General features: G+C 46.2%; 2 protein-coding genes across 2 annotated transcripts in view; one reads left to right on the top strand and one right to left on the bottom strand.

The window, feature by feature from the left end:
- The window catches only part of GFRA4 (GDNF family receptor alpha 4), a 73,227-nt gene extending 67,747 nt beyond the window's left edge, over window positions 1-5,480 (top strand). Inside the window, exon 8 of the mRNA XM_030492454.1 lies at window positions 1,183-5,480. Coding sequence (XP_030348314.1) covers window positions 1,183-1,329 — 147 coding nt within the window. The 3' untranslated portion in view covers window positions 1,330-5,480. The remainder of the gene's footprint in view (window positions 1-1,182) is intronic.
- A 4,846-nt stretch (window positions 5,481-10,326) lies between these two features.
- The window catches only part of ATRN (attractin), a 173,195-nt gene continuing 157,475 nt past the window's right edge, over window positions 10,327-26,046 (bottom strand). The window contains 2 exon segments of the mRNA XM_030491484.1: window positions 10,327-15,741; window positions 16,818-16,932. Coding sequence (XP_030347344.1) covers window positions 15,617-15,741; window positions 16,818-16,932 — 240 coding nt within the window. The 3' untranslated portion in view covers window positions 10,327-15,616.

Consider the following 26,046-nt stretch of genomic DNA (forward strand, 5'->3'; position numbering starts at 1 on the left):
CTATCCCTGACTCTTCCCTCCTGCCTGTTGGTCACCTTCTTTTACAGATGTCACAGAGAGATATGTTGGGTTTTTCTTATAAGTACTGAGACATCCATGGGCTTTTCAGGAGTGTAGAAGGGAGGCAGAACCACTGGTTTGGCTCCTCACCTTCCTGCAGGGCTCCCGACCAGCATTTCAGCCGCCTGGGACACAGGTTCCTCCCTTATTAGATGAAGATCCTGGAGGTCATAACATAGAGGTTTAACTGCCTGAGGCTTTGCAGATGAAATATTCTAGCCATCAGCAAATTGTTAGTATCAAAATAATATTAAATTTAAATTATTTCAAAACAAATGACAGATGAATTTACTGATGGTGGCAGCAGTAGGCACTAAATATTTCATTTTTAAATAAAAAGCACTGACCTTGGTTTGTCACCCACCAGAGTGATTTTCAGACTGAATTATTTTACTGTTGAATAATTAACAGTGACTGTGATTTGTTGAACATTCAGGTAACAGAAGCTGTCAGTTAACTGCATTCCAAGGGCTGAGCGTGGGCTTTGCACTGGGCTTAGCTGATCCCTTCAGAGAGCTTCCACTCATGGGGTTTTTTTAAGCCTCTTCCCCATTTTTGTTGGGAAATCACTCGATTCAGGTCCCTCCACTCTGTTTTCACAGAGCAGCAGGTTGGGAGGTGCAAAAATGTGGCATTAGCTTCCCTCGCTGCTTTTCAGGGCATTGGTGGCCATGCACAGCACAGGCAGACTTTCACCAGGTTACACATACACCCGATACAAATACTTCTCTTTCTCTCTTTCTCTTCCCCTCCCTTTCCCTTTCCCCTTTTCTTGTTTCCCTTTCCTTGTTTCCTTCTTTCTTTTTCTTTCTCTCTTTCTCTTTCTTTTTCTTTCTCTCTCTTTCTTCTCTTTCTTTCTCTTTCTCTTTCTCTTTCTCTTTCTCTTTCTCTTTCTCTTTCTCTTTCTCTTTCTCTTTCTCTTTCTCTTTCTCTTTCTCTTTCTCTTTCTCTTTCTCTTTCTCTTTCTCTTTCTTTCTCTTTCTTCTTTTTCTCTCCTTCTCTTTTTCTCTCCTTCTCTTTTTCTCTCCTTCTCTTTTTCTCTCCTTCTCTTTTTCTCTCCTTCTCTTTCTCCTTCTACTCTTCTTCCTCTTCCTCTACCTTCTCCTTTTCCTTCTCTTGCAGGTGGCAGGAGAGGAGAGGCTCCTGCGGGGCTCCACTCGTCTGTCATCAGGGACCTCCAGCGCAGCAGCTCCCTCCCTCTGGGCAGCCTCTCCACTGCAGATGTGGCTTCTCCTGGCTCTTGCTGTGCTGAGCCTCTTTGCAATGTGAAGCAGGGCGGGCACACGCCAGGCAGAGACTCTCTTTGTGTTGGTTTCTTTACAAAACAACCAGAAACTTGTTTGGGGAGAGGGAGTGGGAGGAGGGAGGGGATGGGAAGGAGACGTGAGCGTGTGGGCATCCCTTCCTCCTCCTCATCCGTCTGCCACTTGATTTGGTTTTATACAATCAATCAGCATCGTCGACAACCAGCTCGTGCTTGGTCCTGGCCACCTTTCCACCCCACAGCTTGGTTGTCTCTCCAGCTCTCTGTGGATGGGGTTGGAGCCATGGACAATTAATTCCCTTGGAAAAGGTGAAGGAAAGAGTTGAGCCAAGAAATGAGATCTGCAAAGGAAATGCTTTTGCCTGCCCCAGCCAAGAGGGAAAAGACTTTTGATGAATGAGCTGTCAGGAGGTTTCCTGAAGCCCTGCCTCACATTGGAGGGCTCTTGACAGGACATGTCAAGCGATGCGGAGTTCAGACTGTCTCCAGGGTTGCTCAGGACCTAAAGGGCAGCCCAAGTGGTTCAGATTGAAGAAACCAGAGCACTGGTGAGAAGGTGGTTGGTTCTGTTCACCAGAGAGGATCCTGAAGCACCTTTGGGGTGGACCAAATAACCACACCACGAACTGGCTTGAAACCATGGCCAGCGTGCAACCAGCATGCACTTCCAAGCTGTCACCTACCCCTCGGGCCCTCCTTTTTAGAGAAACATGTGTCATGTATTGGTGGTGTTCAGGAAGAAACACGTGTGTTGCGTTTCGTTCGCGGCTGGCTTTCCTCGTGCCCCAACCCCTGCATCTCTATTCACTGGTCCTGTAAAGTGTCTGGGGGAGGTATTTTTCTGTCCCATCCAAACAACCAGAGGCCAATGTTGTCCCACTCCAAGCTAACCTTTCTCTATGAGGGATGAATGTGTGAACCCATGGGCAGGACTCGATGTGAGCCCAACACAACCCATTCCCATGTGCTCATGCACCGGTCCTGCAGAGACAGAGGTTCCTCAGCTGCGACTTCATTAGTTTTCCTGGGAAGATAAAGGATGGAAAAGGTTTGTTAGATACCACCACCACAGGGACATAAATATCCAGGCAGTTTGTGGAAAGACCAAGTCATGAATCATGTCATGGGTAGGGAGTGGATTGCCATGGTTCCCCTCCTTGCAGAGCTGGCAGAGGCAATCACTTGTGTCCAGGTTAGCAGGTGAAGGACATTGCCGCTTGACAAGTCCTATTTACTAAGCTGAGAGGTCATTTAAGCACAGGCTGGTGAAGTGACCCATTCCACTGAGCTGCAATCAGAGCCCAGCTGGAGGGTGAAGACAAACATCTCCCTGGTCTCTCAGGGTACAGGGAGGCAGATACATGATTTTGGGCTACCTGAGCATTGGGGTCTTCCCTTGAGGAGGTGAGCTGAGGACTCCCAGTGCCTTCTTGGGGAGCTGAACCCCTCACTAGATTGAGCCAAGAAAGAAGGTGGTAAGGAAGGGTGAGAAGTTTTCCCAGGATAAAGGCTTGCCCAGGTTGACCACCATGGAAGTCACAGGTATAGTTCCAGGTTCTCCCTGACTATTTGGGCCTGGGTTTTGCAGCAGTCCATTGATTCCTTGGTTTGTGCTCCTCAAGGAACATCATTAGTTCCTTAGCATTTGGATCCATAGAAAGGCTGAGCAGCAGCTGATGCAGCACAGTCCAGCACTTCTTATTCCTATTCCCTGCAGAACACGTTCCATTGTTTATTGCTTCAGATCTTGCTGAGAAACTGCAACAAAATTTCTTGGGTTTTGGTCACTTGGTTTTGAACACCTGTAGATGTATAAGACAAGTACAGAAATCCTCCTGGATATCCTATCCAATATTCTGCTCCCTGATGTCCTGTGGGCTGTAGGACCTGGTTGTCTTAATCCAGGGCTATGCAAAAGAACATCAATTCCTAGATTCATGGAATTGTTTAGGTTGGAAAAGGCCTTTAAGATCACTGAGTCCAATTGTTAACCTGCCAAGATCCAAGTATTGAGTGCAGGATGCCAAGTCACACTCTGAACTGAAACTTAGATGTGAGATCTCCACTGCCAAAAGGCTAACCCAGAGCAGAAAAGCAGGCAGGAAGGTAGTGCTACAGGCAGGAAAGTCCCACACCTCCCTTCACAGTGCCATAGCCATGGTCTGAGCGTGAACATCTCCCTTTTATCCAGGACAACAGCATCATCTGGGAGACCATGGAGCCATCTGTGCACAGCTTGTGTCCTCTGAGCCACAGGTGAGAAAGGGGTTAAATTCTGATGCTCAGCCCTTCAAAGGCAAGGAACTACCTCAACATCATGAGGTCATGCTGTGAATTGCCTTCTTCTGCCGCTTCTCTTCCAAGTCCTGTGGTCAAGAGTGGTCATGCCCTGCTCTTCTACACATCCATCTCCACCAGCCTTTAATCTCTGTGTAGGATGGGCATGAAGTGTCAGCTGCTTTCCAGGAGTACCCACTCATGGCTCCACTCCTGTGCCTCTCATAACTCATTGGTGGTGATGCTGAAATGCCACTTTGCCATTTCCTTCTCTGACTGATTGATTGACACCCAGCAGAGACAGACTTTTTGTGGGTGGTCAGGATGACAACCCCACTTCAGCTCTCCCTTAAGACTGTGAAAAATACATGTGGGGAATCATACTTGGAGACTTAGAGAGGATGGAGGAGACCTCCAGAGGTTACCTGGCCCATTACTGTGTCCCACAGCAGGACCAATGGTCTGTTTATATTTTATGGCAGATTTGTCTTAAATGGTTTTTAACAATATTTCAATGAGACACATCATCATCACCTCCCCTGGGTTTATATCTTGCTTTGAAGACTCCTTAAGACGTTAGTTGTCTCCAAGTACCACAGGCCAATGAGACCCTCAATTCCTATTGTGGTGTCTTCTCAAGTTCTCAGTTACAGAAGGATGACAAACCAACAGCTAAAAGTGGCTGTGGAAGGTGACAGCCAACTGCCATGGATCATATCAGGGAGGCATTGCATGAGAAACTCAAACCCCACAGCAGCGATCTGCCGGGATCCCTGCACAAACTGCAGTGAGTTACTGTCAATAGGTGTCTGTGAGAGGGATTTCCTCCCTGTGCCCTTGATTGAGGGACCTCAAATCATCTGTGGAGTTGAGATTGTAGGTCTGAAAATGTCCTCAACCTTTGTCCCGTGCTGTGATTTGGATGCAGCATCTTTCAAGCACTGCCTTAGGCCAGGTCCTGCATGCTGGACCCTGGGGATGCTCTGAGACGGAGTGAGCAGGGCACAGAGCAACGAGCCTCTCACCCAGCAGGAAGGAGCCAGAGGGTTGGGATGGGCACGCATATCACACAGAATTAAAACCAATAATAATCCCCAAACCTGCATGATTTTTTACTGGTCATTTCACCCCTTTTGCCAATATTTAATGTCAATTCCCCCTCCAAACCTCTTTATGAATCACCCTTTGCAAAAGAAGGATGGCTTTTGAGCAGTCCTGTTGGAGGAAGGAAACTCGAGTACATTCCTCCCCACCTACAAACACGTGTGTGCATGGGCCGCTTCTTTTCCCTGGTGAAAAGTCGGTAATTTTTTGGGATGAAATTCCATCTCTGTTGAACTCTGTGAAGTGAACGACGGATCTTCATTTTGAAGTCTCTTGAGTCACCACCAAAGTCAGAGCAGCTGCTTGTAAAGGCGAAGGATTGGGAAAGCCAAGAGAGAGAAAGGGAAACAATACTTTTAGGGATTACTCCATATCCGGGGACTTCCATAAGCACAAAGAAGAGTCATGTGGGACAAGTAATAAGAAAAAGAACCAAACCAGCCACTGAACTCTATTTTTTTGGCTGCTCAGCACCATTCCCAGTGGTTTGGCATCCTGAAAGCCCATGGAATGTTGTGTGTGTGTACAAATACCACGTCATCATCAAAGCCAGAGCATGAGCAGGGCAGGAGACACTGCGGCGGGGAGCTGGTTTCGGAGCAATAACCCCATGGGTACCAGGGTGATGCTAAAGGCTGTGTGTGTGTGTACACATGCACATAGGGAGGACGGTTGATGTCTGCCTGTACTACTGGGGTATAACTTGTACTTATCTCTTCTGTACATGTCAATATTCAAACATATCCATGAATAAAGCACACATGCATTTTCCTGACCCCCCCCTTGCTCCTCTCTGTGATGCTAGGATGTCCATGTCTGCATGTCCAGTCTGTTCTCATGCCATAAGGGCAACTGGAAGAAATAGGGGGATGTTTGGGGTAGGGTTAGAAGAGCCCTGTGCTTGGCTGGAAACATAGCTCTGGTGTGGTGCCTACCAGCAAGGAGGGGCAGCAGGGAAAAAACCCACTCTTCTGAGATGGAGATACATAGTGCCACCTGGGAATGAGACATGGACCCATGCAAGTCTGCCAGCTGCCGGTCCTGCATGCTGGGTGATGCATGCAAAGATTTGGGAGCAACATCAGGAAGATTTAGCTCAAAGCTGGTGTCAGAATAGAAGGAGGCACCTCCCCTGCAAGATGTGGGAGAGGGACTTTTTACAAGGCCCTGTAGGGATAGGACAAGGGATGGATAGTTTTAAACTGAAAGGGGAAGACTGAGATGAGCTCTTAGGCAGAAGCTCTTCCCTGTGAGGGTGCTGAGGTGCTGGCACAGGGTGCCCAGAGAAGCTGTGGCTGCCCCATCCCTGGCAGTGTTCAAGGCCAGGTTGGACACAGGGGCTTGGAGCAACCTGCTCTAGTGGAAGGTGCCCCTGCCCGTGGCAGGGGGTTGGAGCTGGATGAGCTTTAACACAAACCAGGCTGGGATTCTATGTAGTAGGGATGGCAATAATTGCACCCATGATTAGGGGCACTTGAAGCCACTAATGCTGAGGTTCCACCATATAACCCTGGTGGGTGGAAATAACTGGGGGTGGCTGGTGCTGCACCCTCCCGCAGGGCGCAGGAGGAGGGAGCTGGAGGAGGAGGGAGGGTGGTGGTTGATGCCAACAGGGAAGACTTCTGTTCATGCCATGAACATCTGTGAGTTATTTTTGGCAACTTAAAAAAACCCCCATAAAATCACAGGAAAAATTGTTTAGAGGCAAATTGAATGTTTTCCTGCCAATTTTGGGTGGGGAAAAATATCTAGAAAACAAATGTATATAAAATTTATATTGAAAAAGTCAGTGAAATTCAAGTTGTTTCCTAAACACAAAGTGAGCTCAAGGTCGAACCCAGAAATGTTGCTCTTTTTCCTCCCCAAAATCATGTTTGTCTCTGTATGTGCATGAAGCAGCGAAGCGGACCAAAGCCTGAGGGTTATGGCCAGCCTTGGGACTCCTGTTAAAGCCGGTTCCTTCCCCACAGCTCTCGGGCTGTTTTGGTGGATGGGGTTTTGCTGACACAATAGAAAACTTCCTGGGAAAGTTCCAGCTGTTTGGACCCAAAACATGCTGTGGGAATGCTGCAGGTGTGATGGATTTTCCCTGCTTCCTGGCAGATGGCTGCTCAACCTGAAAAGCTGCTGTGGGATGGTCCAGGGCCTGATGGAGAAGGAAGCCAACAGCAGCTGCTGGTTTCAGGGGGGAACTTGGCCTTGAAGGAGACCTTGGGACTCTCATGATCGCAGGGTCCGTCCTTGCTCCTGTGGGTTATGTGTGCTGGTTTGGTGGATACAGGGTGAAGCACAGGGCTGGTTAGAGCATCCCTGCTCTGGGCCATAGCAACTGGATACAAGCAAATCTGAAATTCACCCTAGATTCAGGGTGAAGAGATTTTGGACCAGGAGCACCGCTAATAGCTAAAGGGGGCTTTGCCTGATCCCCACTTCTATCACACCTCTGGGTCTGGGTATGGTTTTTGAGGGTGCTAGCTCTGCCTACAAGCAAATTGAGCCCCTGTCTCTCTCCCACAACCAGAGACACCATGTAGATGAGGCCCTCAGTGATATGGGTTAGTGGTGGCCTTGGCAGTGCTGGGGTAAAGGTTGGACTTGGTGATCTAAAGATCTTTTCCAACCTGGTTGATTCTATGATTCTATGATTACCAAACAGGGACAAATGGTGAAGCAAGAGCAGGTGAAGTGATTTACCCCAATTCCCAGAGAAAACACCCTACAACCTCTGTAGCCCCCAGGACAAAAAAGAGCCCGGGTTATCTCTGGAAGTCCAGAGGAGAGACCTGCAGACAGGACCCGATGGGGACCAACAATCCCCATCACACCATGACTGCAGATGCAGCACAAGCCAAACCCTGCAGCTGATGTTCAACTGCTGTGAGGGGACATTTACAGCAGAAACAACAACTTCCCATCCGTTATCTCCATGCAAACAGTGCTAATGTGCTGATAGGGCTGGATGTACCTAGCTTTGGTTATTAAAACGTTGTCTTTCCATGCCAAGCACGGAAGCTGTGGCTGTTTGCCAAAGGGAAGCGCTGCAGAATCAGCTCTGACATAAAAAATGTTCAAAGCACTTTGGTTTTTTTAATCTAAGGAGAAGTGGAAATTATTTCTGTTGGGAACAGGGATCCCAGGGAATGTGTCAATGGAATTCCTGCCAGACGCACTGTCGGAGGCGCATTGTGGCTGTGAACTGGAAAGCTGAGCTGATAAAACATGCAGTGAGCTGCTGGTGATGGATGGAGAAATGTGGACACTGGAGTTATAGAATCATAGAATAGTTTGGGTTGGAAGGGACCTTCAAAGCTCATTTAGTCCAACCCCCCTGCAATAAGCAGGGACATCTTCAACTAGATCAACTAGTTCCATGCTTTGCTTTAACTCCCCATCACAATGATGCTTTGTGAGAAGACGTCACAGTCCAGACTTCCCCACTAAACCTCTGCTTCGAAATTCAATTCAGGGGTCAGCGTAAGGACCAGACAGATTAAATCCCCTCCTTCCATGGCATCGCTAGTCACCACCAGTGGGGTGAGACCAGAACCATCCCCAGTCTTGCAGGCTATGGGCTTACGGAGCTGTGTCCCTAGCTTCCTGCCAGCAGCAGGGAAATAAAGAGGAGCAAGTTGTTATCCTCCCTGTTAGAGCCCGAGTGGCCACAGGTGCTTTTGACAGCGTTATTTGGCTAAATTCCCTGCAGATGTGGCTTCTGGGAGGTGCACTAGGTCTGAGTGGGGACTCAGCAACTGAGAGAAACAGAGGGGGAAGGAAGGGTCTGATTGTGCATCTCAGGATGGTTTGAACCATCGGATGTTTGAACCATCATGGCCAGGTTGGATGGAGGCTGGAGCAACCTGCTCTAGTGGAAGGTGTCACTGCCCATGGCAGGGGGTTGGAACTGGATGAGCTTTAAGCTCCCTTCCAACACAAACCATTCTGGGATTCTATGATCTTGCTTTTGTCTGGGGTTAGATTTTACTATCGAAGAGTTACCCCAAACCCCACCTTGGTGTTCCTTGGGTAAAGAGAAACACCACCCAGCCTCCGGTCTAGGCTTTCTGTAGAGTGGTTGAGTTAAATTGGTGGCTTTGTAAAAAGACTTAAAATTGCCTCCTCTCTTTCCGTAAACAATCGATATTTAAGTCTTGTGGTAAAAAAAGCTGCATGGCAAATACCTCGTTGGCTCCTTCCCCAACTGTGTCCATCAGCAATGGGATGACAGCAAAGAGCATCATCCTGGATGCACACAGAGCCTTGCAGTGCTTCCACACAACCTTCCATTCCTTCCTTGCAAACGTCTTTGCTGCAACACAATAAGAAAATATCAGAGCAGGGATGAAACATGGCCCCAAACCTCTGCATTTTATCCCACTGTCCAAAATGAGTTTAAACTAGCTGTAAAACCACTACCCCCTGCCCACTTCATTTCGAGTCTGGACACACCATGCTGTGCTTGCAGGCTGGCATGTTCCACTCAGCTCGGCAGCAATTGGGCTTCTGCATCCAAGTTTAATACTATGGGATGAAGTAGCACAACGGTCCTCGCAGTTGACGGTGACTGAAACCTTCATGGCTCATAAATGTCAGGTTCAACTCTGCTTCATCTCAGCGGTGCTTAATTCCAAAGCTGAAAAGAGACATAAAAATAAATGGAGAAGAACGGATTGCGCCTCGGCAGGGATGCGCTTCGGGATGCCAGGGAGTGCTGCACACAGGGGTGGGAGAGGTCATCTCCGACATCGCTCTCCAGCTTTTCTATGTGTCTGAAATACTGGCTGGTACCAACATTTGGTAAGGTGGCAACATCATTAGCAAACCCTTTGGTGAGACAGGCTCCATGCATGTCAGATTTTCCTCTTTGGATTCAAAGGAAGGAGCATTTTAGTGGGAAAATTAGTAGTGAGAGTAAGAAAGGGAAGGGGCTGAGACTGTGTATTTCTGTTGGGTCTGTTTAAATCCTGAATGCAGAAGCACTGAGCTTTGGGGCAGTAATATAGTCTCTGAAACAGATAATCGTAGAATCATAGAAACGTATTTGAGGTTGGATTGGAAGGGACCTTAAAGTTCATCCAGTTCCAGCCCCCTGCCACGGGCAGGGACACCTTCCACTAGAGCAGGTTGCTCCAAGTCCCTGTGTCCAGCCTGGCCTCGAACACTGCCAGGGATGGGGCAGCCACAGCTTCTCTGGGCACCCTGTGCCAGCGCCTCAGCACCCTCACAGGGAAGAGCTTCTGCCCAAGAGCTCATCTCAATCTCCACTCTGGCAGGTTAAAGCCATTCCCCTTGTGCTGTCCCTACAGGCCCTTGGCCAAAGCCCCTCTCCAGGTTTCCTGGAGCCCCTTTAGGCACTGGAGCTGCTCTAAGGTGTCCCCTTCAGGAGCCTTCTCTTCTCCAGGCTGCCCCAGCCCAGCTCTCTCAGCCTGGCTCCAGAGCAGAGCTGCTCCAGCCCTCGCAGCAGCTCCGGGGCCTCCTCTGGACTCACCCCAGCAGCTCCACGTCCCTCTTGTGTTGTATCCTGACAACAAGGGCTCACAACCCCAGTGCTGAGGAAGTCGGAGCATCCTTCCCCTCAGCTTAAGAAAAGATGAGAAAAGAAGAAAAACTAGAGGAAACAGAAATTTAACCAGATCATCTACTTTTTATTTCAGAGGAAAGATTTGCATTATTTACTTTGATTTATATACACGTACTTCACATTTTTGTATTTAAAATGCACAGACCTCCCAAGAATTTCTTCGTTCCTGCTTTAAATTAGCTGTTATTTTACAATACAAAAAAATTATACCAAAACCTGCAGTCCTAAATGTGTGTCTGTATAACACCCACAATCCCCGGCCAGGAAATAGTTTACAATGCTTGCTCATATTTACATATGAATGCAAGAAATGCTAAATTATACATATTAACAAACTAAGCTCAAGTCTGAACACAGATAAGAATCGTCAATAATTACAGAACAAAGGGAAATAATCCAGAGTACAATTAATTCAAGGATCTTAGTGTAAAGAACATTTATTGTGCACAAATCTGAGTAATAGAAAACTCTATTTTTATTCTTTTTGTTGTTTTCTTAAAAAGAAAAGAAAAAATAAATGGACTGACATACGTTACACTCCACTATTCTTTTTTTGTCTTCTTTCTTCTGGTGAGGTTTGTGGAATAAATGATAAACGTAGAGGAAATGTCTAAAGAATTCTAGTACCTGGAAGACGCACAAAAATAGAGCATGTGTAGTGTTAGAATGAAGGAATAAACTGAACAAAACCTGCCCTGATGCAGAAGAACCAGCCTATGCACTGTATTCTAGCACGGGGAACTCATCTGATTTAAGCAGCTATCAACAGAAAAAGGGGGAACTTAAGTTCAATTGCCAACACAATGTCCAAAAATGAGGTTCCGTCCCTTCGCTCCTGCATCCCTGAGTGCTCGCATGTCTTCCAGCAGCACTTTCCCATGTCAAACATGCACAATTCCCTCTCCCAACCTGCAGCTTCGCTCAGGAGGCTCTGAAATCCCACCCCCCTCCCTCCCGTATCCTTACAGCATTCCCAAATGAAGAGAAAAAAAGGGAAAAGAAGAGACATCCGCAGCTGACGTAGAGTTGGATGGATGGGATTAAGAGCTGCTCCTGGCATGCAGGGTCTGTTCTTTGCTCACAAGCTCAGTGCTGGCAAATCCCTTTTTGCAGGGAAAGGGTTTTAGAGGTTCAGGGATGCAGCTGATGCTCCATCCCTAAGTTGGGGTCTCATGGAAAAGAAAAAGCAGCTGCTGACATTGGGAGCAGTCAAGGATGGAGAATCAGCTGCATCTTTGCAGCGCTGGACTTGTGGTGGGTTATGGGAGAAGCCTGAAGTTTAAGTGAAGGTATTTCATCAGAAGCTCTTTTCAGCTTATTTAGGGCCAAGCAAGCTGAGCTGCCTTTTTAAAACCATACTATAAACCCAGTTTAACGATGTTTCTCGAGCAATATTTACTACATGAACTACCCCATAGGAAGCGTGTATCTGCCAACAGGGGCCATCACGCTTTTCCGGTATGATACCATCACATTTTGGTACATTACACACTATGACTTTATGCTAATCACAGGCATTATCCCATCATGTAGAGCTTTATTTTGGCAATTTCAGTACAGCACATTTTAAACCCAGGGAGAGAGGCAATAACTCAGAAGTTGTGTCCCATAAACCTTCTTGCATCCAACATATTGACCCACACTGGGGCAGGGTCACTGTCACTTATGCTACAACAGGCTAGAGGGAATTCTGGGCTAAAAAAAAAGGGAAAACGGTGAGCAACAACAAAATATGTGTTATTTGGAGCTTCTAAAATAAAAGGCCTATAATATTTCTGAGGTTTTATAGTTTTTCTTTTAAAGGCTACTTTCAATGAATAAAACTGGAGGGTTGAGACCTTGAACGCTGAATTTCAGCCCGTTATAAACGCTTGAGAAGAGTGATTCTGAATGGAAATCACTGGCACAATCTTAATGGTAGAGGCTCAAACTGCTGACTTAATCCTCCAAGTAATGACTCCTTTAAGTACATTTATTACTTGTCTTCAAGTGTTGAGGATTTTTCTCCCCTTTTCAAACCGAAGAGCTGTATTTTACTTCGCTTATACATTTAAGTGAACTGCATTTGAATACATAAAAGTCAAGTTATGCCTCCCTGCTTTATACTGCAAGATAGCACGACTATAATTTGATGTTTCTTTAAAGCTCTGGGAAGTTATCTAATACTGATCATATGAAGAAGTTACTAAGACAAACCTCATACATCATTTAAAATGCATCAAAAATACATTCAATAGGTTTTCTTCTGGTTTATGTACACTTTAAATCTTTCAATGCTCTGCACGCTACTGTATACGTTATGTACAAGTGCAAAACTGGTGTGTTATTTGTCATCTATTTACAGACTCTCCCACGAAATAAGGTTGCTCTTTTGCCCAGCACCACCTCCAAAAGAATTGAACCCACAAATCCTTCACTTCTGATACTGGCCTGGTGATAAAGCACCTTCCCCCCCATCCATTCCCACCTTTGTCTCTATTTTACCTTTCAAGTTGGGATGAAACTGTTTGCAGCAGACATATGTATGAGAGTTCTCTTTCCCCCTCCCATCAGTATGGAGATAAGATGCAGAGCAGAGCTACCTCCTAAAGGAGCTGTTTCATTTTATTTACATAAAGAAGTCTTGTTCCTCCATTTACATCATTTGGTTCTCCTAAACCTCAAAGTTTGATCATTTTTTGCTTGTTTTTCCAGTATCTAACACTTTGTGGCTACACTTCTAGGCACACTCCACCATTAAGACCCAGCTCTCCAAGAAGGAGAAATCACCCACCAAACCCCACATTTAACTCTTTTTGTAATGTAAAAATACATCACCCCTCCAGGCCTATTGATCCAAAAGCTGTTTCTGTTCAGCAAAACCCAAGCAATGACTTTAAGCACCTGCTTAAGTGCTGTCCTGTCTGTGGAGACTTAAGCGCAAGAGCTTTCTCAATTTGGGGTGGCAGTTCTGCTCCCAAGGAAGCATTGGAGAAGCAAGAAGACATCTCTGAATATGAGGATGTGCATCACGACTGAAAACATGGAAAGCAATAACAGGGAAGGGATTTTAGTCCAGTATTATATCTCTAGTTCAGGTTATCACTGTACACACAGGGAATTAGAAAATACTTTCAGGAGATGAATCTGTCTGAGGTAATCTGTGCATCAGTTAAAACTTCAATTGCCTAAACCCCTTCATTCTAAAAGACAAAATTCAGCCTTTCCCCTCCCATAACTTCTTTTCCCCAGAGGGCATTTAAACTTCTGGTTTAGAAAAGGATGCATTTTATTTATATATATATCTATACACACACACATATATATATATAAAAATGCATTTTTTTCCACAACTTTTTTTTTTTCCTGCAGTCCTCTTGTATTTGTTAAATGACACATTAAATCAGAATTATAATCCACCACAGTCTTTAAACCAGCAGTCTTTAACCCCAACACTGCTGACCGGACACGCACAACCATTCACATCTTTATTGCGATGCCGCCGCGCTCCAAAGAGCTTCTTCAAAATACATGGTTAAATAACCCCCAAACAAAGCAAAAATGAGTGGCTGATATGTGATTGATCACCAAAACATGCACACAAAAAAAGATGCAGTTCCTTGGGTTTCATTTTGGGGAAAGGGTGCTACCTGGCCAGAAGATTCGAGAGCACTTTCCTTCACTCCTCTCCACGTGTTCTCTCTCCATTTCATAAATACCTGATGTTCTCAACAGACACCATGACCTGAATGAAACCACACTTACTGTGATTAAGCAACAATTACACACCTCATTTGGCACCTTCATGTGACATCTTCCTACCAGCTTCAACATCACAACATCGCATGAGGTGGCTCCAGCACTGTGCCACATTCCAGAGTCAAGGGAGACATTGGGCAGCAGCAGGCACAGACTGAGGGGTTAAGTCCAACCTTGAACCTCAAAACATGAACCCAACTAATAAGACTACTTCAGATGGTTTGACATATCACCCAGAACCTAAGCCTTCTCTTTGCTGTTTGTCCCTTCCTTTCACCAACAAGCTACCTCCTTCAACATCCTAGAGTTTAACCCCATTGGGGAATATCAGTAACTGACCTTGTAAAACACAAACCTGTGGCCAAACGATGCTGCTCTGCTTGCTTTTTACTTAAAGTGCTTTTTTACTTCATCCTCAAACAATCTGGCACCCAGAGAGTTGCTTTTTGCACCCTGTAAGGAGATGAAGCAAATCTTACTGCTGAAGAGCGATGCCTCTGAGCCCTAGCACAGCTCTGCTCTCATCCAGAAGAATAGCAGGAGGGCAGGGGAAGGAAAGCAGCAAAATGGGCAGAGAAAATGAGAAGAAATATAATATATCAAGCCTTGAACACAAACTGCTTCTATTAAAAGCGCTGGTGAAACCAGGAGCTTTCTTACGAGATAATGAAACTCTACTTTCCCTCCAGATATTTCCGTCTGGTTGACTAGTCTGTTGGTCAGGAAAATGCTATTTATCCCTGACTGCATGTGATGTATTACAGAGAACACAGATTGCCTTGGGTGACTGTATCTATGTGTGTATACATATATTTAAAAGGAATATAATGATGGTAAAAAGAAAGGTGTGTAGCAGTTTCCTCACTCCCTAGATCTGTTCAAGTCTAGGCACTTGTGTGTGGTGTACTCCAAGCAGGTTAAGACTATGTAAACACTGAGTCCTTCCAAAGTGACATTCAATTTCTCCAGGTATTGCATGTGGTCTGAGCAACACGTGACATCAACCTTTAAACCATCCCAGCTTCTGCATTCCTGATGTTGTGGACCATGATGACTACAAAACCGCTGCATCTGGAAGAGAGTTCCACTTAAATAATGAGGGAATAACCATGTAAGAGTAAATGAAAACAAAGGATGAAGATGCTTTGAAGATTAATAGTAGTGTTTATGTGTTGAGAGCTGACACCTGTAAACACTGCATCTTTTTCTTGTTGTACAGTTTGATAAATACATGAACTACAAAGCACTTTCCATGTATAAACCTGAGTGTCATTCAGATTGGACTACTGTTCTATTTACACTGACCATGAATGGTGGCGACTGGATGTTACTGGACCTGCAATAAAATCATTTTACTTTAAACTGGAAGAAAACAAAGGAGCAATCTGAAGCCACGTGTCAGTAAAACTTAAGTGGAGCAGTTGTCAAATAAAGCCAACTATCACGCAGATGAGAGAAAAAGTTGGGTTCAAGGAAGTTGTGTTTCGTCTTCTAGTCTCTTGTGACACAACTTGGAAATCTTTCTCCTTCTCCTCCTCCTAGGTATTACTTCTCCGTTTTGTTTAAAACCCTATGCAGTTTCTGATGTCCATGCATCAAATACAGGTTCCTGGCTGTGCAGGGGGCTGCTGTTTCCGATTTCGTATTGCACCCGATTTCTCTTTGTAGGCAATTGGCATCTGTTGTGAAATGTCCACCAGTGCACTGGCCACTGCAAGACCTGAGGCAACAAATGAAATAGTCACTGAACAAAGCAGTCACAGAGAGAAATCCTTTCACCACAGCTGAGGAAACCCCCAAAGCCACAAAATTAATATCACTTTTTGAGTTCTTGTTAAAAAAAGTAAAATAGAAAAGCATTTTGGCTTGAGAGATTAAACCTCTAGGCCAGGTTGGACAGAGCTTGGAGCAACCTGGTCTAGGGGAAGGTGTCCCTGCCTGTGGCAAGGGGGGTGGAACTACATGAGCTTTAAGGTAATTTCCAACGCAGACCATTCTATGATTCTACTCTGAAATAAGCTTTTACATAATGCATGTTTTATCCTAAGCAAGTGCAGCAGAAAAAGCAGGCAATAAGAAGTGTGGGTATTAATGGGTATTAATGAAACCCATTATATGGAAGGGATGTCTCTTCCTCTGCACCAGTGGATGTGCTGGAATAAATCCTGCAAGCACAAGTGCATGGAGGTTTCGCTATGCTGCTGCACATCCATCATCTCTGCAACCTCCTCCCGGCAAGATCCATTGACAAACCACTGCTGGCCACCGGGATTTAGCTCAATACAGCTCAGAAACCAACCATCCTACCTCAAACCCAGCTAATGCTCCCTGGGCACTGGAGAAACCCCAGTGAAACCACAAACTACCAAGGAGATGATGCCTCAGTGTCCTGACCTCAGGTTTAAGTGCAAAAGGGCTGAGAACATGGAAACATTAAGCTGGAGGGAGAAAACTTCTTTATCCAGAGCTGCTAAGAGGAGGGCATGGATGCTTTGAAAGGACTTGATGTCTCTACAGGTTATGGGTTCAAACCACTCAGGTTAGATATAAGGAAGTTCTTCCCTGTGAGGGTGCTGAAGTGCTGGCACAGGGTGCCCAGAGAAGCTGTGGCTGCCCCATCCCTGGCAGTGTTCGAGGCCAGGTTGGACACAGGGGCTTGGAGCAACCTGCTCTAGTGGAAGGTGTCCCTGCCCGTGGCAGGGGGTTGGAACTGGATGAGCTTTAAGCTCCCTTCCAACCCAAACCAGTCTGGGATTCTATGAACACCAAGCCAGCAGAGACAATGACATTCCTCACCTGACTGTCCTGGTGGTGGTATACCCCCAAGTCCTCGAGGCAACCTCACGAATACAGAGAGAACGGCTGCTTTGTTCCCAAAGCAGGGCTCCAGGGCGATTGGCTTTGGTACAGTCTGCCACGAGGGAAGGAAGAGGAGAAAACAAATGTTATACAGCGTGTTACACCCTCCCTCTTCCCCCTGTGTTGTCTTTCTCAGATTGTACAAGCTTCAGGGCATGAACCATGTTTCTGTGCTTGGCAAATATCCAGCATGAAGCCTGCAAAGCTCAAACCAGCGTCAGTAACAACCAGAACCCCAGTCACGGCAAAAAACACATTTTCTTAACGAAAACTTAGCTATTAAAAAGCCAAGCGCTGCACAAGGCTTGTATTTCTCCCTAAATTCAATAACAAAGGAGCAGCTTATGCTAAATAACAGGATTGAGGGTTGTTTTCCTTGGAACCCATCAGTAGCATATCACAATTATATCCACGTCTGACCACTGCAATTTGATCATTCAACTCCTATTTCCAGACTTTAACCCCATGTAACACCTTCACAGCACTGTATGCACCAACACAACACAGAACATTTACTCCTAAACACTCTATTTCACTGTTGTTTCCTTTAAGCCATATTCCCCCAGCTTTGTCTTTCGTTTCTGATCTTTCCCAAGGGGTCGTGTTCATTTCCCAGTGGTCTTCAAGACCACTCTGGACTATGTTCTGAGGTAGTGGTTGCTCTGGGAGCTGGAAGTGCTTTAGAAAGTCTACTGGATTGTACCGTCCTTGTTTAAATTGAAAAGCAGAGGAATGGGTATGTGATCCTGGCTCTGGATGGTTGCAGTGACCTAAGATGGAACACTCTTAACGTGCTTTACTGAAGCCTGTTTACCTTGAATACGGATATTTCACACTTACATTACATTGACAGTGGGATTGAGTGCGCCCTCAGCAAGTTTGCCGATGACACCAAGCTGTGTGGTTCGGTTGATACGCTGGAGGGAAGGGATGCCATCCAGAGGGACCTTGACACGCTTGTGAGGTGGGCCGATGCCAACCTTATGAAGTTTAACCAAGCCAAGTGCAAGGTCCTACACCTGGGTCGGGGCAACCCCAGGCACTGCTACAGGCTGGGCAGAGAAGAGATTCAGAGCAGCCCTGCAGAAAAGGACTTGGGGGTGTTGGTTGACGAGAAGCTTAACATGAGCCAGCAGTGTGCGCTTGCAGCCCAGAAAGCCAACCGTATCCTGGGCTGCATCAAAAGAAGCGTGACCAGCAGGTCGAAGGAGGGGATCCTGCCCCTCTACTCTGCTCTTGTGAGACCTCACTTGGAGTACTGCGTACAGTTCTGGTGTCCTCAACATAAAAAGGACATGGAGCTGTTGGAGCGAGTCCAGAGGAGGGCCACGAGGATGCTCAGGGGCTGGAGCACCTCCCATATGAAGACAGGCTGAGAAAGTTGGGGCTGTTCAGCCTGGAGAAGAGAAGGCTGCGTGGTGACCTCATAGCAGCCTTCCAGTATCTGAAGGGGGTCTACAAGGATGCTGGGGAGGGACTCTTCCTTAGGGACTGTAGTGGTAGGACAAGGGGTAATGGGTTCAAACTTAAACAGAGGAAGTTTAGATTAGATATAAGGAAGAAGTTCTTTACAGTGAGGGTGGTGAAGCACTGGAATGGGTTGCCCAGGGAGGTTGTGGATGCTCCATCCCTGGCGGTGTTCAAGGCCAGGTTGGACAGAGCCTTGAGCCACATGGTTTAGGGCAAGGTGTCCCTGCCCATGGCAGGGGGGTTGGAACTAGATGATCTTAAGGTCCTTTCCAACCCTTACGATTCTATGATTCTATGATTCTAAATATGGATATCAAATAAAGTCTACAAGTAAAATATGAATTGGATGGGGCTTGGAGCAACCTGCTCTAGTGGAAGGTGTCCCTGCCCACGGCAGGGGGTTGGTATTGGATGAGCTTTAAAGTCCTTTCCAACCCAAACCATTCTATGATTCTGTAGGATACAATGGACAACCAGCTTTCTCCCATCCTGGAGGAGCAGGGAACTGGCTCCCTTGCTGACCTTCAGTGTCTTTGAATATCACCCTCCCTCTGTATTGTTCTAAAAGTTTTATTTTAATGATCATCAGCTAATCTCAATGTCATTAGAAAGACAAAATGCAACAGCAAAGTCAAACTAAAATATGTTTTACCTGAGCTAGCCCATAATCCCACACAGAATTACACACATTCTTGTATGGCATGAAGGTAAGATGAGGATGCAAGTCTATGCCTATAAGTAGAGGTACAGGCAAGTGCTTTCTTTAGTTCCACATAAGCAAAAAAAAAGCTGAGAAGCCCAATTTTAGCTGATACACTCAATGCTTTCTGATTCCTTGTTCAGTAAATTCTACCCTGGTATTAATGAAATAATTATTGCTTTTTCCATTAGGCATAAAATTGTTCTTCTGTACTTAAATGTTCAACAGAAACTCAATACAATGCAAGGCACGAAAAACAGTAGTCAAACAATGCTATTAAATTACTGCTGCTCAATAAAAGAGAAAAAAAAGAGATGACAGCAAGCAAAATGAAACTTTAAACTGTTTTCATATCTCATATTTACTGTAATGATTGCAACAATAATTTGTAAGTCTGTGCAAGGTGGATAAATACGTATTACACAGGCTGTAATGATGTAAGCTGCTGTCTGCCCGGTTTATGACTGCAGAGTTCTTCATCTCCTATCCAACAAAGGGATCAAACTCCAAATAATGCTTTTCCCACAAGGCACCCAAAGCATAGCCTGGTGCTGTATCCCACAGGAGACTCAATTAGCAGAGAGAATGGAAAGAGCACAAGCAAGGCAACTGCAGAAGTACAGCCAAGAGACTCCTAGAGCACGAGTGGAAGTGTGCACCAAGCAAAACGTTAGTTTTCTTTTAGAGAGAGCCAAGTACCTTACTCATGCCACTGTTAATAAAACATTCCTGCTGAATCTCTGAGACTGGAGCATGGTGCTTGGGTGGTGTTACAGCGAGCACTTGCACTCATCCTCAGCATTAAGCAGAGTGAGCAGCAAGGACCAAGCAGAGGAGAAGTAGTGGGAGGAAGAGGAGGTGGATGAAGGAGCCACTAAACAAGCCAAGATGAGTTTACATTTTCTAATACCTTTGTATTTGTATTTGCAAATATATTTGCTTTTAATTCCTACTGAATGAATAGCCACAGAGATGCTTTGGAGAGGGGCTTTGGACAAGGGCCTGTAGGGACAGGACAAGGGGGAATGGCTTTAACCTGCCAGAGGGGAGACTGAGATGAGCTCTGAGGCAGAAGCTCTTCCCTGTGAGGGTGCTGAGGCACTGGCACAGATCACCCAGAGAAGCTGTGGCTGCCCCATCCCTGGCAGTGTTCAAGGCCAGGTTGGACACAGGGGCTTGGAGCAACCTGCTCCAGTGGAAGGTGTCCCTGCTCACTGCAGGAGGGTTGGACTAGATGACTTTCAAAAGTCCCTTCCAATCCAAACCATCCTATGACTATGATTCAAATCAAAACACTTCTGTAACTCTATTCCTTCCCCAACATACATTGCTCAGTGCAACTCTACTCCAACATGCTCTGTAATGCCCTGGGGATGCTCAGCAGCACACTCATCATCTTCCAGCCACTATGCAGAAACAGGAGAATGGAAAATCCTTCTCATGGTCACTGAATCCAGTCCTTCACTTAGGCAGGTGACTGCACATAAAAGTGCAATGCTCTGCTCTAACAGCAGTTCCACTTTCAGCCTGTGTCATCACCTCTGTGAGACCTTTCCAGAGGCTCCTGGATGTCACTGCTCTGACACCAGAAACGTTCTTCTAACCTCTATTCTTTCCCACCTAAATTTATTCATCAACCTGATATTCTTCTGTGCCTTCAGCCTGTCCGTGGGCTATGCCCTACTGCACATCTTGGCCTTCATATGGCTCATCTGAATAAGTAACACTGCATTTCTTCTCTGAACACAAATACTCCCTTCTCCAGCTCTCCCAACACCTCATCTGCTGCTCTGGACTATGGGTGACCTGGGAAGTGTTTCAGGCTTTGACAGGGCCTCTGCAATGGCATCAAACGCACCCTGATTCTCCTGCACACCACAACATGGTAAGGAATAGAAGTAGTTCATTATACAGCTCTCAGTCACAAAGCTGAAAGGATTTTGAGGTAATTTAGCTCATCCTTTAGTCCCAAGCAGGACCCTTTCTCCTCCTCTGCCCTTTCCAACTAACAAACGCTGGGTGTGCAGCAGAAACTCTCATAATAAGTCTCTGTGGGCACGATCTTTCCCTTCCCTTGTGATTTCTATTTCAATCCTCAAGGTCACAAGCCTTCCTCCTCTCTGCTCTCCTGATCCCAATCTGAACCATGAGAAGCTCCTATGCCAGTGCCGCTGCTGGTGGAAAAAGCCCCAAACAGGCAGCGAAATGCCATCCCCCAGCAAAAGACAGCAGACCTCTGCCACATCATAACCTAAAACCCAGTGTTATTCCATGGGGATGAGTCCGACCCTCAATGCTGCAGTGATTTTTTTAATCCATCTGATATTCCATAGATAGCTGAGGGCAGAGGATGTACCTCTGAGCCTCCTTCCTTCCCCTGTCAGAGAAGCTGAGTGTTAGTAACACGCCAATCAGATTTCTCTGCATGGGGTACTCTGTTTCTATCACCCATGCAAGGCAAGGAAGCGTCCCTTCTATAACCATGCATCCAAAATCAGGCAGTTGCAAGCTGATTTGGGAGGAATTAAGCACAAGATCATCTTCCTACACCTAATCTTGACTTAAATCTCAAAGGGGAAAAAGTGGTCCATTGTGCATCAAAACCAGTCACTTTCCTGACACAAGCTGCAGTTCAGAGCAGCAAAACCCCAGCATAAAAAAATCAAATCCTGCCAATTTATTTTTGACAGCACCAGTTCAGGCACCTGCTTTTTGAACTGTGACTCATTCTGCATCCCATCTCCAAAACGTGCGCTCGCCAGGCCAAGAGACAAAGCGCAGCCTGATGAAATGACTCACATGCTGAGTGATGGGAATGATGAATTGATGCAAGCAAGAGGTCAGCCTGGAGTGAAGGGCACGTTGTGTGCTCTGCAAGACACAGAGAGACCCGGCGGTGGAGCCCGGGGACTGTATTCTGCACACAGGGATGAAAACACGTGGGTGATTAAACCAGTAACTGAATGGTGACCACACTGAGCTATGTGGCACGCTGGGGGAATGTCTTTAACCTGCCAGAGGGGAGATTGAGATGAGCTCTTGGGCAGAAGCTCTTCCCTGTGAGGGTGCTGAGGCGCTGGCACAGGGTGCCCAGAGAAGCTGTGGCTGCCCCATCCCTGGCAGTGTTCAAGGCCAGCTTGGACACAGGGGCTTGGAGCAACCTGCTCTAGTGGAAGGTGTCCCTGCCCATGGCAGGGGTTGGAACTGGGTGAGCTTTAAGCTCCCTTCCAACCCAAACCATTCCATGATCATGGATCTCACCTGCAGCTGGCTTTGCTATGAGCCTGCTTGTGCCTTTACATGTAGATGCTATCACAGCACAAAGCAGCTAAGGAGAAGCTGGCTGGCTACATCGAGTTGACATTTTCACGGAGAGGCCTAAGAAGAGCTCATGTCTCCTTTCCTTCCCCACCTCTGCAGTGTGCCTTCCTCCTGTGTGGTTTCTGAATGCTCTTATTGCAGATCCAAGCTGCTTTTCTGCAAGAAGGTTTGGGATCAGACTTGGGAACCAAGATCAGGTCATTGTAAATGCTTGTGCTTCAGTGTGACAGGTGGCTTTTAATGGACCACTTAAGAAAAAAGATAAAATAAAGTAGATTTCCAAAGTTTGTAACACCTTTCATGAGATGGTTAAAACCAGCCTCTGCCAGAGACTTCCATTTAGAGTGTTTTGATAAACCCATTGTTGAATTATAGAAGCAATTCCTTTTTATTGAAGGCTTAATGGCACAATAAAGTAGACATTATTCAAATCTATGCAAATAAGGTGCATCCCTCAGACACTTGGCACACGATGACTGCTTTGAGCTGTGCCTGAACAGCAGAGTCCCACACTGGGACTGGGGCACGGAGAGGAGAGCAGAGCTCAGCTGCTGGAGGGGTGGAAAAGAACACAGTTAATGGGATAAGAGGATCTCGCCTTCAGTGGATTGGGTCAATCTGTAGGAGCCAAACTGCCGTCCAAGAGCCCATAGGAAAGGAGCCATGCCCTTCACAAAACACAGAGCACGCCTGCACCCAGCCAACTGCACAGCACCAGCAAGAACTGTGGAGCCAGACCATCTCCCTGCTGGCTGCAACAAGGATGGAGATCAGCGAAGGGGATGCTGTGCTGCCCAGGTTGTATCTGTGCTACGAAGAGACAACTGCAGATAGTCTGCCTGTGAGGCACCTCTCCTGAAGGTACCTCTTGTCCTCAGAGAAGTATTTTGAGTGTGCTGGATGGACAATTTAATGTAGCTCATCATAGAATCCCAGACTGGTTTGGGTTGGAAGGGAGCTTAAAGCTCATCCAGTTCCAACCCCCTGCCACGGGCAGGGACACCTTCCACTAGAGCAGGTTGCTCCAAGCCCCTGTGTCCAACCTGGCCTTGAACACTGCCAGGGATGGGGCAGCCACAGCTTCTCTGGGCACCCTGTGCCAGCGCCTCAGCACCCTCACAGGGAACAACTTCTGCCTAAGAGCTCATCTCAATCTCCCCTCTGGCAGGTTAAAGCCATTCCCCTTGTGCTGTCCCTACAGGCCCTTGGCCAAAGCCCCTCTCCAGGTTTCCTGGAGCCCCTTTAGGCCCTGGAGCTGCTCTAAGGTGTCCCCTTCAGGAGCCTTCTCTTCTCCAGGCTGCCCCAGCCCAGCTCTCTCAGCCTGGCTCCAGAGCAGAGCTGCTCCAGCCCTCGCAGCAGCTCCGGGGCCTCCTCTGGCCTCGCTCCAGCAGCTCCACGTCCCTCTTGTGCTGCTGCCCCAGAGCTGGATCAGGACTGCAGGGGGGTCTCCCCAGAGCGCAGCAGAGGGGCAGAATCTCCTACCTTGACCTGCTGCTCACAAATAGCCTGAACCTTTCTCCTGCAGGGGACTTGGATGGCTCTTCCACACCACCCAAGGATGATAAATGGAAACGATGGGAAAAAACCCAACAACTAAGAATAGTGCAAAATGTCAGAGACCAAAAAAATCAGCAGAGACCTCTCATCTCTCAGCCTGGTGCAGATCTGAACACGCTTTACTGGGCAATGTGCACCCTGAGGCAGGTGCACTGCAGCATCTGGCTTTTAACTGGGAAGCACTATCATGTTTGGTGTTAGGAAGTGCTTAGAAGAGGTGACTACCCTGTTTTGGATGAAAACTTTAAGTTCCTGCTATTTTACTAAGTGGTGACACAACCCCAGTGTTCCTGAAGGCAGGGAAATCTGTTTTCAGCTGTTTTCCACTTTACTGGCCAAAACCAGCATGAAAAAGCCACATCACCCAAGAAATTAAAAGCAGTAAGAAACCTATTAGGTCATCTAAGTACTACAGCTTCTCCACCAGGATTTTCTACACAAACAGGGAATTTCCATGACATTGGGCTATTTCTAGGTGACCCAGGTATGGAGTGCACCACTAGTTCCCTTGGGAGATCATTTCGCAGCCAAACGCTTTCCCCCATCAAGTTGAATTGCGTGATGTTCAACCTCCCCATCTCTCTTTTATTTCATCTCATTATTTCTATTTACGCTGCTTATATTTGACGAATTCAAAAGGTTAATAACGTGTCACATAAAAACTAATGGCTACAACAATAAATATTCTGTGTAATTTCAAAAACTCAGCATCAATTTTGGGTAGGTCCCGGAATACACTGCCAGAATATTGCTTTTCAGAATGTATTAAGGGAAAAATACTGTAGAGAATATTTTTGTCCTTAACAAGAAAACATATTTCTGTGGTTTGATCAAATAACTCGGACACGGTTTTCAATTTCCAGCAAGGAAATTAAAATAAAGGGAAAATCTTATGGTGGGAGAAGAGGAACATTATTGAAACAGTTCAACTTTATTATTTGACTCCACTTTTTCAGCTGATTTTTTACTCGGTAGGAAAAAGGGTCAAATTGCATTTGCAAGTTTCGAAATGGTGCCATTAAAAGCAGAGTGAACGTTTGTAAAATCAGTTACAAGCAATTTTCTATAACGAAGAGAGTATTACGCTTTAAAAAAATCATATTCTCAGGGTAATATGTATGTCCTCCAAGATTGAGATGAATGAAATTTCAGCAATGATTCGCAGTAAATGAGCCTAGATTAAAAATGTACATTTACCTTGTCCCTGACAGCTACGTTGGAAGTGACACAAGGGCTGGGGAATGAATTGCTCACAACTCAGCCCCAAACCTGCATATGAAGAACTGAATCAACTGAATGAAAATCATATTCAATGATTTCTTCATCTTCAATGAATTCTAACAGGCTGAAATTGAGAAGACAGACCCAAGCATCCTGAGTTTCCAATAACAGGGAGCACACACGCAAACCAGCCTCCACGGGGCACCGAGTTTGCTCCCACTGCATTTAACAATTGCTTTCTATTTTAAAGCGCCTGTTGTCAACCCAGCAAAATGGAAACACAAGCTCTTGGTGAAGGAAAAGATTTGTATTTCAAAAGCAGTCACCCTGAAACGACAAAATCTCGTGTCACAGCTTGGAGCATTGCCAACACTCGCCCTCCTTTTGCAATTCCCTGCTGATGCCCTGGGGAGGGGATAGGATGAACGAGGCCACGGGTAGCAAATCCAGGCAAAACATACATATATATATATATATGGCCGGGGTGGGCTATTTATTTTGATTTTATATAGGTGAAGGGGCAGGATTTTTCTGGTTCTATTCAACCACTTGGCTGGGTTTGCACATGAAAAAATATAAGCTAAAACTGCTACAAAATAGGACAGTTGGATGAAGATGGCAAACACAAGACACATAAAACAACTACTTGGCATCAAGGAATGCGAATAGGTCCCTGATAACATTTTGGAGAAGCTGCTGGTGTTGTTAGTACTTCAATCAGAAGAGACACTCGTTTGCACTAGAGGGAATAAAGAGCTTAGCAAAACCCTTTCCTGTGGGAAGCTTCACGCTTCATCCTCTCCCTCCAGCAAATTCCTCTTTATTGGCTAAAAATCAGGGTCCTTCCTGCTGAAACATTTACAGCCCTTAAATCTACTACCAGTTAAATCTCAATTA

Source organism: Strigops habroptila, chromosome 7 (genome assembly GCF_004027225.2).
Source record: "Strigops habroptila isolate Jane chromosome 7, bStrHab1.2.pri, whole genome shotgun sequence".
NCBI classification, from domain to species: domain Eukaryota; kingdom Metazoa; phylum Chordata; class Aves; order Psittaciformes; family Psittacidae; genus Strigops; species Strigops habroptila.